Source organism: Rhipicephalus sanguineus, chromosome 1 (genome assembly GCF_013339695.2).
Source record: "Rhipicephalus sanguineus isolate Rsan-2018 chromosome 1, BIME_Rsan_1.4, whole genome shotgun sequence".
NCBI lineage: Eukaryota > Metazoa > Arthropoda > Arachnida > Ixodida > Ixodidae > Rhipicephalus > Rhipicephalus sanguineus.
In genome coordinates this window covers 243,114,363-243,128,509 of record NC_051176.1, presented here as the reverse complement: position 1 = coordinate 243,128,509, position 14,147 = coordinate 243,114,363, and the positions used below count along the sequence as shown (strand labels likewise).

Sequence of the window (14,147 nt, the reverse complement as noted above, 5' to 3'; positions counted from 1 at the left end):
GAAGCAACATACACAAAAAAGATGACAGAAAAAAGGAGAGAAGCTACAGTACAGCAAGTATAGTTTGCCGTGTGGCGTAGAAAAACTATCATCTTCATGAACCGGCACGCGATCTCTTCGTTATTTTTTTCGTCTTCGTCCTCATCTTCCTGTTCTGCTTCGCTACCAGAACACGTGCGCCGATTCGTCCATCACCAGTCCACCATCTCTGATGTGACGCAGCCTTGCGCGGCTTTGTGCAAGCTGTGCAAATTTTTTTTTTATATATACCTTGTTTTCCTACTTTATAGCGCTGCTTTGCGGGTTATAGCAGAGGCAAAAGTGACTTTTACGACTGTCTACCAAAGGCTGGCGCGTGCCTTACGCCAGATACGAAAGAGGACGACGCACAAAACATGACGCTGAAATGAAGACGACGAGCTGGTAGCACCGAAACGGGTTTGTTGATCTATGCCCGCATGGCTCCTGAATGTGCTTGAAAGGAACAAGATTTGAAGAGCGTCGCTCACTGAACCATGCAGAAATGCCTTATTTGGCTAAGCATATTATGTACCGCCTTGGAAGCCATGAGTAAGTACTTTTCTGTAACATTTGGAACAGTGACCGACATCGCCTATTCGCAAAAAGTTCCTGGCGTGTTTACGGGGCCATCAGTGTATCGCTAAACATTACGTCCCTAGATCATAATGGGAACAGACTGGCCGTGAAATGAGAGCAAAAGTCCAGCTCTGATGGTTGAAAGGGCTTGCATCTATCAAAAATGTTAGAACGTGTATGCTGTATATTGCTGCGCATTTATTTAAAATCTGCGTCGTGTTGCAGTATGCCAGGAGGCTCTATGAAAAAATGAACACAATTGTGCACAGAGAGCAACGCCTAAAAGGCAATGGTACGATTGTAGATGATTGTTTATAAAGCCTTCAAAGTAATGGAAATAGAACACAGCAACATAGCCGCTGAAAGAGCATGTAGGCACTCTTTAAAAGCAGAAGTGCGACGACTTTTGTGGGTCACTAGTACCATTATCAGGGGTGCATAGCGCGCAATGTTGTGAAGCACGGAAAACAAAAGAAGCGGTGTCATGCTGAATTCGAGCATTGAGTAGTTCAGCTGTCATAATAAGTGGCTGTCCTATACAGCTAGCATGCAGACTTTGTTGCTACTTAACTACTAAATACTGTATGCCTCCATGCATATGAAATATAAATGACACACAGGACCGTTACCGTGAGAAAATAACAGGAGGTCTGCGGAGACCACACCACGTCATTTTTATGCTCCCTATCGTCGCCGGGTGCTAGCTTAGCATCGGGGCTTTGCGCAGCCACGGTGGACACACTCATTTTGTTCGTGCCAAGGTACATGCGTTTTAATTACTATAGTCTTCTGCCGCGTTGTGCAAGGGCGTTAATTAGGGTCGCTAGCGGTTCTGTTGGCGATGATAATAAAGGTCACTGGCGATTCTATTGACGGGGCTGGCTTCGCTGCATTGCGCATGTGCCCACGCGGAGACCAGAGCTGAACCAGAGCGTCCTGGAGCGAGCGTACCGTCGCGACGTGTGGTTGGCGAACAGCTTGCTGGACCTGATTGTGGAGCGTTTGGATCGCGATCCGGGCGTGTCGGCCGCCTTGGACCCGCTGACTTTGGACGAAGTCATCATGGACCGGGGCCGCATCTTCAACGTGTCCGTGGAAGGCCTGAGCCGACTGCGCCGGTCTGCGGACACTGTGCTCCGGTTACGCAACGCGTACACCGTGACCATCGAGGGGCAGCTTACGTTCGGCAACCTCTTCATCAAGAGCATGTATCAATTCAAGCCCATTTCGGTGCTCGAGCTAGAGGGGCACATGGATGTTATACTGACGGGTCTCACGGTCGGCATCGAGATCCGCGTCCAGCATGAAGTCCCCGTGCTGACACAGTTCAAGGTGACCGCACTTTTGCTAATTGGCGCTGCATTTGCGCGCATATACCTCCTGAACACCATTCTTAAAATGCTCTATGACAAAGGAAACCGTTAATCGCCTTTTAAACGGGTCATGAACCACTTTTCCAAGTACTCGTCGAATGACCTCATTATCGGAGTGTCGTGTTCCCTCACGAATCGATTGCCGCAAAATTTTCTCGAATCCGACAAGAACGAGCGGAGTTACAGGGCTTTGTCGCACGCTTTATTAAGCGCTTTCTCTCTTCACTCGTGGCCGCCACGGTGGTGTAGTGGTTATGGTGCTCGACTGCTGACATGAAGGTCGCGGGATCGAATCCCGGTCGCGGCGGCCGCGTTTCGATGGAGGCGAAATGCTAGAGGCCCGTGTACTTATGTGTAAGTGCACGTCAAAGAACACCAGACGGTCAAAATTTATGGAGCCTCCTACTACATCGTGTGGTTCGGGGACGTAAAACCGCAACAGTTATTATTATTACTCTTCTCTCGTCACGACGAGCGCCCTGGAAGCTACACAGGGAGGGATCCCACGGGGAAAAGAAGTTACGTAAGCGTGCGCCATGACCTTGAGCGCGCGTGATGAAACGCGATCGCTGTCTACCGTAGTGATTCCTTCGCGCGAGTGTGGCTCACTGTAATTTTAGCATGGATGGATAGATGCTATGAGCGTCCCCTTTATAACGGGGCGGTGACATGTCTGCCACCAGGCTCGAAAAAAAAAAAAAGAAAAACCTTCCTTGTTTCATGTTGGCCTAATACCTTATCTCCATTGATTAAATCTATGTTATTATACCAAAAAAAATGTAAATTCACTGTCCATCTCTCTGCCTCTTAAGGTAGAATGGCCTTATTTTTCCCCATTATTTATTTTTGTACTTTATCTCTACTTTTCTGCCACCAATACTCTAACCGTCTCTTACTTATTTCTATCGCGGACGTGTTCAGCTTTCCATTGTTGTCCCTAAAACCCAAGGCTTCCTGTAGACTCGTGCCCACACGTATACCTAGGTGAATATCGCCACATTCAATCAGTACATGTTCCATCGTTTCCTTAGTTACCCCCGCAGCATGTACATTGTTCTTCTTCGTTACTGAATCTCGCTTGATAACTACGCGTTCTAAGGCAGCCCGACCTTGCTTCAAACAGTAAAGCGCTTCCCCTTGAATTATCATAAAACCTTTCCCTCCTTATTTCGTTTTTTCCCTTTCGGTAGTTACCCAGAGCCGGCTTCTTTTCCATCGCTGTCATCCAATAAGTCCTCTCCGCCTCTATATTTACTGGTGAGCCTCCTAGTTCTTTTTCTCCACTGCGTGTCAACGCTTTTTCTATACAAATACCTGAAAACCTTCTCTGCCCATCTACTCTTCTTCATTTTCCTCAGCCTCTCTTCGAATCTCATTTTGCTCTGAGCTTCCCTCACTTCAAAGCCTGTCCAACCAATATCATCCTTTACAGCCTCATTTGTCGTGTTCCCGTGAGCGCCCAACGCGAGGCGGCCCACTGTTCTTTGGTTTACATCCATTCCTGATTGTACCTCTGACTTCATGCACACCAGTTCCCAAATGTAAGCCCCGGGACCATCACACCCTTCCACAGCCCACGAAGCACCTCGTACCTATTGTATCCCCATAAAGCTCTGTGCTTCATAATTGCAGCATTCCTCTTTCCCTTTGCTACCGATGCTTTCTCTTGTACCTCCATATATCTATCCCCCTCACTTACCCATACTCCGAGGTACTTGTACTCGCTTACCCTCGGTATTTTTTGGCCCTGTATTAAGACCGCATGGTCTTCGTGATCATTGAATACCATCAATCCACATTTTGTTGCACTAAATCCTAGTCCTAGAGCCTCACATTCCCTTCCGCATATATCTGCCAGTCGCTGTATATCATCTTGACTGTCCGCAAATAAGACAATATCATCAGCATAAAATAGACCTGGAAGCTTCTGCTCAACCTTCGTGCCGACCTGTTTGTGTGACAAATTAAATCCAATGTTGCTACCTTCTAGCGCTTTTTCCATCCTCACCATGTACAGCATGAATAACAGCGGGGACAAAGGACATCCCTGTCTCAGCCCCTTGCTAATTTCAACGCTGTCCTTAATATTCCTTCCCATTCTGTACAAACTGTATTCTCTCGGTATATATCCCTCAAAAGCTGTATACAGTCGTCACCTATGCCCACTTCTTTCAATATATCCCACAAAATTTCCCGATTAACGTTGTCATACGCCCCGGTGATATCAAGATAAGCTACGTATAAGGGCCTGTTTTCTATTTTCGATATTTCTATACACTGGGTAAGAACAGCATACTATGGAGTGCAGCGCCGGCACGTGGCGGCACCCCGTGGCAAGAAGCGCATCTGATACACAAACGCCGCTCTGGATTCATGCCAGCTATGGGCCAATAGCATGCTATCTGCGGTTCGACGTCAAACTGCAGGCGCCGGCAGCTCCAAAGAGAGTGAACGCAGGCCTCCGTATGAAAAGAGGGCGTCGCGCTCCGCTTGTAAACTCTCCTTGCTGCTCACGACTGCAATATTTGTCTGATATGTTCATAGAAGTGTCTCTGCTATCCGCAGGACGTGTTTTCTCACCAAGCCCGAGGGGTGGTTCATGACTCCTTTAAAGGAACTAATACCAGGAGCTTTCGGAAAAGACGTTCACTCAGGGGCGTAGCCAGAAATTTTTTTCGGGGGGGGGGGGGGGGGTCAACCATACTTTATGTATGTTCGTGCGTGCGTTTGTATGTGTGCGTACCTATATACGCAAGCAAAACTGAAAATTTTCGGGGGGGGGGGGGGGTTGGACCCTCCCAACGCCCTTGGCTACGCCCCTGCGTTCACTGTCACTGCAGTGTATAATAGGACAGCTTTGTGAGGTATTCAAACGGTGTTCTTCAAAACGTTCATGGGTAAAACAGCACAAACTTAACAAGACACAGAAAACACCGGACAGAGTGCTGACTTCAACTAACCGTCAACTGACTTCAACTGGCTAGTTAAAGGCAGCGCTCTGTTCTGTGTCTTCTATGTGTCTTGTTACGTTTGTGCTGTTTTCCCTATGAACTATGCATCACCAACTAGCCTGCTAGCAAATGTTACTGAACTTGAACACCTCACAGATTCCTTCCAGCCTAAGTTTGAATACCCCACAGGTATTCCAACTAAGGCTGGAAGGTCCATTTCAACGCACTTTTTTTTTTTTTTGTAAATGCGAGTAGTACCTATGTCTCAGTCAATTTTCGCTCTTTGAGTGAACGTTGCTCCCGGTTACACAACTGCACTTCAGCGAAGTGGAGGGCACAGCCTCACCTGTCGTCAGACACCAAAATGCATTCCTGTCTAGAAAGAGAGAGCGGCAGAGAAATGATTTGTGGCATAAACCGAACCAAACACGTAAAAGTCAAGTGAATATGAAGGGGAAAATCCACAACCGCCCGTTTGTAGCTCAAAGTTACAAGGAAATCAATACCGATTTCTCAAACAAGGCCTCTTAGTTGAAAAATTCGTCCTAGTCCGGGGATCGAACCTGGGACCAACGCCCTTCCAGGGTGGTCGCTCTACCAATTGAGCTAACCAGGATGCTAGCAAATAGCAGCGGGCGAATTAATGCACAGCTCGAAGCACATGGACACTGAATATTGCAGACCAGTTCCGCGGAATTCCGCAAGATCGGGCAGAATTTTCCCCTTCATAATCCTCTGAAAATAACATACACGGCTTTTTCAAAGGCTTGTCGGCGTGTTAATTTTGTATGTTCGTCTATAATTAGCCGAGTGTCATCGCGTAGTATCACTGGTAGCAGCGGTAATATGTAGAAAGAAATGGTTCCGATGCATTACAGTTACAGGAGATATACAGTGAATAGAGTGAGCACACTTCCAGTTAGAATACAGGGCGCAGGGTTTCCGCAATATAGAAACTATTATGACGTGTTTTACAATGAAGCTGTCTTATTCTACCCTTTGCCGCCGTCGTCGTAGTAGTAGGCGTCACGCAGGTCGCGTGATCAGAGGGGGAAGTGAATAAATGAAACGAAATAATTTTCCTTGGTGAGGCGAGGTTTGAACCCGGACCCTTACGGACCGAAGGCAAGTTAACCCCCGACGCTTGCAGAATGAGGTGTAAGCGCGCGCCTTCAAATCTAGCGGCGGATTTACGACACCACGTGATCTCGCTAGCCAATCACACACACTCGCCCGCTTGACCCGAAGGTCGCAAGATCGAATCCCGGCCGCGACGGTCGCATTTAGATGAAGGCGAAATGCTAGAGGCCCGTGTACTTAGATTTAGGTGCACGTTAAAGGACACCAGATGGTCGAAATTTCCGGAGCCCTCCACTACGGCGTCCCTCATCATCATATCGTGGTTTTGGGACGTTAACTCCCAAGAGTTATTATTATTATTATTATTATTATTATTATTATTATTATTATTATTATTATTATTATTATTATTATTATTATTATTATTATTATTATTATTATTATTATAATATTACACCCACCCGCTAACAGCTTCGATTTCCGACAGTTTTGGCGGTGTGGAACTGGTTGAATTTTTTAACTTATAAATTTACGGCGCATATATGCAATTTTCAAATTGTGGCCGGCGAGTTTGCAAGGTATATCTACTAAAAACAACTTCTCAAAATACCAGCTTCAATGTATTCATTTCCAAAGTATGCGACAAAGATTGACATATACTATAGTTTGCTTGGCGCCTTCTTTAAAAATCAAGTGGAAGAGCAGCACATTCTTTACCGCAAGTTCAACGGCGCATATACTGAAACTGGTGCAATCCTGAGAATTCTTTCTGAGTGGACATACCTGAAACCTCACAGGATAGACACAACATGCAAATTGCAGTACCTTTCTTAATGTAATTAGTTAACGTCAGAGTACGAGGCTGTTTGCAGACTGATAGAACTTTCGGTTTACGCGCTCCCAAAATAAGAGTTTTTTTTTTATTTTGACACGCCATGATGAACTATAAGATGCTGAGGTATGCATATCGCACGATTCGAGCGTTTCCTGCATGCTGGAGTCCGAAATTCTGGATGCGCCTTCTCATCCCGCCCAGGTGATAGAATTCGGAGAGGCCGACGTCACGCGCTTCACGGGAGCCACGATCGCCCTCAACTGGCTTGGCCGTATCTTGACCACGGAGCTACTGCGCCAATACAAGGAGTACATCGTGATCACCATCGAGACCAAGGCGAAGTCATTCATCGATTCAGTTCTCCAGAACATTCAGCTGCCTTTTCGTAGCAAGTTCCTCGAGATCACGAACCACGCTCGCAAAACGCACCGGGAGCGGCGAATTATCCGTCGGAAACATTAAATTGCATGCTATTTTTTGTTCTGGCGATGTCTCAGCGAGGATTGTTGCTGTGCCAATGTTTTCGCAATGCCTCAGCAAGAATCGTCGTTCTCTGACGCGTTCATTACACTTCATATGTGTTTTTAGAGTATATATACAAACGTGCGAACAGCCAGCACCTAGTGAACGCCTCGCGGATTTATTCAATGTGATGGCGTTCAAGCGATGTGCTTATAGGCGTGCGCGGGGTTCTCCTTTGAAAAGCGGGGGCGGTTGGGGGGCCAAGTTCACCCCCCCCCCCACTACTGTTGGTCGAGTCCGATGAAAAATGAGCTCCGCAATGGATGCGAAGCAGTGACGTGCTTCTCAAAGGCCTGCCATTGATTCCCGGCTTTCCGGGGTAAAAGTGGAACGTAAACAGATATTTGAACGCAACATCAGGAGCCCTTGGCCGCCATTATTGTCAAAGTACATGCATAACCATAACCCTGCGCATTAAAAAATGACTTGAAAGGTCCGACTGAGTGAAGGTATGGGAGATAATTGGCGCCCCCCTTTGATTATTTCGGGGGGGCGGCCACCCCCCCCTGCTCCATTCGTGCGCACGCCTATGGACGTGCTAGAAGAAAAAAGAAAAATAATGAGGCCGTCTTTGAGTATATAAATAACGTCTCTTGAAATGTATGCATGAAGCCTCCCCCCCCCCCCCCCCCCACACACACACGCACACAGAAATTCCGACCTGCTGCTCTAGTACAATACTTACGATGAACAAAATCTGATGACTGTTGAAGGGTACTATCGTTTCCTCTTAGTGACACATTTGCAGCGGCGCCGTTATAAAATGCGTGGCTTGTCTAGGCTGATATGTTTAATATAACGTACACTTAAAGCTCCTATGAAGTTAGCCTCCTTACCTTGTGCCATACGCTTCAGTTTTCTCAGTATACATAGGAAGTTGTAGAGCTTCAACAGTCTGAAGGCACCCTGTTGAGCGTTGGTCTATATCTAATTAACTCAAGGTCATAATGTGGTCTAAACATATAACATAGTAGTTAGTCACTCTTGTAATGGAGCAAGAAATGCTAATAACTATAAAAGGCAGTTGTGAATAAAGATCAGAAGAAAAAGGAGAAAAAAAAAGGAAACGGAAGTGCGACCATAAAGGACAACTAAAAAGTGGAAGAAAGGTACAAAGAGGCTTCGGAAAGAAAGCGTAATTTGAAAGCTGATGTTAGCATTTTGCAGTGTTAAATTTTTGTGGATATATGACTCGCAGAAAATACTGGAAGCGAAAGCCCTTCCTGGAAATGATCTGGAGGTATATCCTGAGAGTCCTTTAGAGAGCAGGGAACAACGAAGAAGAAAGGGAAAAAAATACAACAAAAACCATACGTCGGCACCCACGCAGTGTATTTGTTCGTGTAGCACTAAGTTTTATCTCGTCATTCATTATAAGGTGCTTCCCATTAAAAGAAACAAAATGCGCTCTGAAAGGAAGTACTTCGCAAGCATTAGCGCGACATGTTACGAACATGCTGAATACCGTTCTGTTGAACTTTACGGAGCAGCCCAGATGACAAAGTGGGACATCTAAAATTAGTTGCTTTGTAGATGTCCCACTATATCATCTATGATATATTGCCACGCCCGTTGCTTTTCCTTCCTCACCGTCACGACCCCGTGACTATATATACATATATACATATATATATATATATATATATATATATATATATATATATATATATATATATATATATATATATATATATATATATATATATATATACACACACACACACACACACACACACACACACACACACACACAAGGCAGTAGCAGTTGAGTTGAAGTATTGCAAAGGAACATTTTTTAAAATAAACGAATGTATGAAAACAAATTCGAGAAGCTAGCACTAAGTCGCGCAAAGCTTGGCACAGCGAAGCACGGGCCCGTCACCGCTCGTATACTCCCCGTCGACCGACACGTCTAGCTTTGAGATGCGCGGCTTCCTCCACGGGACTACGCACTTTCTTAGCACGCCCCATAGCTGTCTCGGCACGATCGGCCGCAGCCAGGCTATGCACTGTAGAGCGTAGGTTGCGCGCGATGTCTCCATCGGTGGGCGTGGCTTAGCTACCGCGCATGCGCGGCTTGGCCAGGTGGTGCGGTATCTGGTCGTGATGCGTCCTTCGTCTTTCTTTCTATCTCATGTTCTCTCTCTTTGCGCCCGTGGCGTTAGGCTGCCGTGGGACGCTATGCGCGGCGGTCTCCATCGCAGAGCGTGTGCTGTGCTTGGCGGTTGCTAGGCAACGGCGCGGCGGGTTTTTTTCTTCTCTTTTTTGCCATTTTTATGGTTTGACGGTCTCCATCGCAGAGCGCGTGCAGTGCTAGGCAGTTGCTAGGCAACGGCGCGGCGTTTTTTTTTTTTTTTTTTTTGCAATACCACTGCCGTCTTTATGGTTTGGCTAAGAGCTTCGCTATTAATAAATGTTAATAAAGACATCCAGCGCACTTGTCGTGAGCACATATACTTAAATGCGTATGTCATGCTTCTTGTAAGTTTTCTGAAAGCGATAACTTTTTCCAGTGCAGAATAAGCCTTATCCATGAGGCGTCGAAGCGATTTCAGCTCTATCACTTCTGATTTTCGATTTTATTGAAGTCCACTAAGTTTATTCAACAAAGACGTAACTTGTATACACATAGAAGTGAAATTATTGTTGATACTTCATAAGAATGCACAAAGAAGCTCTCAGTAGGGGCGCCGTGAATTTTGCAGTTTCAAATGAATCACAGTCACAGCAGCATTGCTTTTCGCACCCGTTCCAGCCGGTATTCACTTCCAATCTGTGCAAACAAAACTCAATCACAGAAGCGGGCTTCTCCCCACAAGCACTGTTGCGGCGGAGAAGCCAGCTTGTGTTTGCCGCATACGCGCGGAGTCGAACTAACTGTGCACGTTCAGAAAGGCACACACACACACACAAAAAAATCCGTCATTGTTGTGGTCAAAATTTGGAAGTGTGTTACGAATAGTTCATTCCAGCAGTGTACACAGCAAAATATCCGCAACAAATTACAGCTGGTCATTGGGGCTGCTAAGATATGCGGCCCGAGGCCTCTTCGTAGACAAAATCTGGGGAGTACGCCTCTGAACTTTCATACAACTTCATAATTTTATTTTTTTGTTTTTAAACAAGCACGAAGCTTTACAGGAATACTAACAAGTACTAAATCATTTTAAACGTTCAAGGTAGTCTTCAAAAACCCTGTTCTCGGTACTTTTACAGCATAAAGTATACTAGAAATAAAGCTTAGAACAACAGAGAGCTGAGCTAGTTGGTAAGTATTAATTCTAAAAAGACAGGGCGTGCAAACACGGACACAAAAAGGAAAAGGTCACGACACCACAAACGCCGACTAACAACTGAAGAGACGCACAACGGCGGAAAAGAAAGAAGGCACGAAAACTTATCTGCGCATGTCCATGCAATAGGCGAACCTATCAGTCCGGCATGTGTAGGGGGTCTACGTGAAAGATAACTGTTAAGGCATTTAATTTCATCTTTATGCAAGTTTATTGACCGTTGGCTCACGCATGCGCTACCACTATTATCGATATGCCATGCCTCAGTCATCAGGTGCGTTTCTTTATTCCTGTGTCGGCACAAAACTGCGCATTCATCAAATTTTGACGTGCCCTTACACTCTCAACAATGTAAAGATAGATTAGAAGGTGAGCCTCTCGTTAGCGATCTCTTATGTTCCAATAATCTGTGGTTAATGCAGCGGCCCGTCTGTCCTACGTAGAAACGGCCGCAGATGAAAGGGACCTTATACACCACACTCGTACGGCAATCAGTGAATTTGTTGGTGTGTTTTACGAAACAAATATCGGTCCGCTTCTTGTCTTTTACTGGCTAATTCTTGCTCTGCACAGCGGCACAAATCTTACCTAGCTTATTGGCAGCCGTGAAAACAACATTAACGCCGTATCTACTTCCTACTTTCTTTAGCCTGCACGTGAGACACGCAATGAATGTACGGTATACCTACGACACGTTTCTTCCTATCGCTTTCTGAGACCATGCTCGGACTTAACATAACGGACTTCTTCAAACGTTCAGCGACCAGAGATTATTGGAACGTAAGAGATCGCTAACCGGAGGCTCACCTTCTAATCTACGTTTACATAGTCGAGAGTGTAAGTGCACGCCAAAATTCGATGAATGCGCAGTTTTGTACCGGCATAGGAATGAAGAAACGCGCCTGATGATTGAGGCATGAAATATCGATAACAGTGGCAGCGCATGCGTGAGCCAACCGTCGATTAACTTGCATAAAGACGAAATCAAATGCCTTGACAGTTATCTTTCACGTAGACCCTGCACGCGTACCGGATTGATAGGTTCGCCTATAGCATGGACATGCCCAGATAAGTTTTTCGTGCCTTCTTTCTTTTCCGCCGTTGTGCGTCTCTTCAGTTGTTAGTCGGCGTTTGTGGCTTCGTGACACCTTTCTTGTGTCCGTGTTTGCACGCCCTGTCTTTTTAAAATAAAGTACTACTTCTTACTCTGACTGATTTAAAAGACAGTGCAATTCATATTAATCTATTCTGGGCCGTGAAAAGCTACGACGTCACAGCGATCATGGCGCGGCGGCATCCGTCTTTCCTTTCCGCGCCCTTTTATGGTTTACAAACTATTTTCTCAAGTAACGGGTGGTGTCTTTTGTACTGTAGAAGAGTAGTCTACCAATATAAGCTAGATAATTTTTTTATGGAGTGTCCCTTTAAAAAAAAAAAGCGTTATATATATAAGACCAAGCGCGCGTGTGTCCTGCCGGATAAATATATTTACAGTCATGGGGTGAAGGGGGTCGACGTGGGAGGGATATAATGTAACAAACTAACAAAAAAGTCCGTTTTGTTAAGCCCGAGCATGGTTGCAGAAAGCAATGGAAAAAAAAAAAGTGTCGTAAGTATTCCTTACATTTACTGCCCATCGCGCAGGCTAAAGAAAGTGGGAAGTAGATACGGCGTTAATGTTGTTTTTACTGCTGCCAATAAGCTAGGTAAGATTTGCGTCGATGCGCAGAGAAAGAAAGAGCGAGTAGTAGACAAGAAGCGGACGGACATTTGTTTCGTAAAACGCACCAACAAATTCACTGATTGCCGTACAGGCGTGGTGTATAAGGTTCCTTTTAGCTGCGGCCGCTTCTATGTAGGACAGACAGGCCGCTGTGTTAACCAGAGATTGTTGGAACATAAGAGAGCGCTAACCGGAGGCTCACCATCTAATCCAGGGGTCTCAAACACGCGGCCCGCGGACGTTTCACTAGTTGCCCCTGGCTTCACAAGGAATAAAATGCATGTTCGTGACTTTGCTAAATGGTACTCGCATTATTTACTCACCCTAATAACGTTTTGTTCGGGTAAGCTGTAGAGATAGGACTCGTTTCAATCAAGCATTGCTTTTTTTTTTTTTGTGAGGCACCGTATGCGGTCACCGTGTGTTGAAACATAACCGTGGAACAAAATCTCCATGTTTCAGAATCGGCGTCCGCATTTGAGTCATTCTGGAGATCAGTATCGATATGTTTCTCCAATCCTGACGCCAAATCCTCTTCAGAAATTTTCCATTTACGGTAATACATATGGGAAATGCCTTGTTTCAAATGGCAGCATTAGGTGACATTTTGTTCAACGCTCCCCCCCCCCCCCCCCCCCCCCCCGCCACGGTGGTCTAGTGGTTATGGCGCTCGACTGCTGACCCGAAGGTCGCGGTATCGAATCCCGGCCGCGGCGGCTGCATTTTCGATGGAGGCGAAAATGTTTGAGGCCCGTGTACTTAGATTTAGGTGCACGTTAAAGAACCCCAGGAGGTCGAAATTTCCGGAGCCCTCCACTACGGCGTCTCTCATAATCATATCGTGGTTTTGGGACGTTAAACCCCAGATATTATTATTATTATTATTTGTTCAACGCCCCCCCCCCCCCCTCCCCCGCTTCGACCTCCTTCACTGTCGCGTTCCGGCCCTTGCAGGACTAAATTTTATGAATGCGGCCCGCTCGCTGATGTGAGTTTGAGACCCCTGATCTAATCTATCTTTGCATTGTCGAGAGCGTAAATGCGCGCCGAAATTCGATGAATGCGCAGTTTTGTACAGGCACAGGTATGGAATTTTGTTACGCGTCTAATGGTTGAGGCACGGCATATCGATAATTGTGGCAGCGCATGCGTGAGTCAGCCATCGATTAACGCGCATAAAGAAGAAATGAAATACCTTAACAGTTATCTCTCACGTAGACCACCACGCGTGCCGGATGGACAGGCATCGCCTAATGCCTGGGCATGCGCAAATAAGTTTTCGTGCCTTCTTTCCGCCGTTGTGCGCCGTTGTGCGCCTTTGCAGTTGTTAGTCGGCGTTTATGGTGTCTCTTGTGTCCGTGTTTACACACCCAGTCTTTTAGCGTGTACCAGAGCGGTGGCGCTTCACGCGCGCCGGGCGCGATCAGTTTCGCATGTCCAGCAATCTGGGACATCGACTATTGCGGCAAAGTCGCTCGGCGTAACGCTATGAGGAGAGTTCTTTAGAAATTGATTACTGAGGAATGCCTTATTTTTCGCAAATTGTACTCAAGGCACTTAACGCTGACAACGTTCTTATGCTGTACATCGCGATTAGTTTTAATCCGCCTGCTGGATTTTTTTCCCGAGACACTTTCGTGGATCCATTGAAACTGCATGGGGTGATTTTTCAAAAGTTAATTGTAGCGCAACGATCATTTATTCGCTAATTGCACTCTAGTGGCATGCACTTTAGAACAACCTTTCTATGTGCTTGCAATTTGGTATGATTGC

General features: G+C 46.0%; 1 protein-coding gene across 1 annotated transcript; it reads left to right on the top strand.

The window, feature by feature from the left end:
* The first annotated feature begins 371 nt into the window (after positions 1-371).
* LOC119387880 (uncharacterized) lies at positions 372-7,315 on the top strand. Its single transcript, XM_037655441.2, has 3 exons — positions 372-570; positions 1,517-1,929; positions 7,038-7,315. The coding sequence occupies exons 1-3, from the start codon at positions 516-518 to the stop codon at positions 7,296-7,298; spliced, it is 729 nt and encodes a 242-aa protein (XP_037511369.1). The 5' UTR covers positions 372-515; the 3' UTR covers positions 7,299-7,315.
* The last annotated feature ends 6,832 nt before the right edge of the window (positions 7,316-14,147 follow it).

Coding starts and splice junctions, on each gene's coding strand:
- LOC119387880 (XM_037655441.2), top strand. CDS start 516: ATGCAGAAATGCCTTATTTGGCTAAGCATATTATGTACCGCCTTGGAA. Junction 571..1,516: donor TACCGCCTTGGAAGCCATGA/GTAAGTACTTTT, acceptor CGCGGAGACCAG/AGCTGAACCAGAGCGTCCTG. Junction 1,930..7,037: donor CCGTGCTGACACAGTTCAAG/GTGACCGCACTT, acceptor CATCCCGCCCAG/GTGATAGAATTCGGAGAGGC.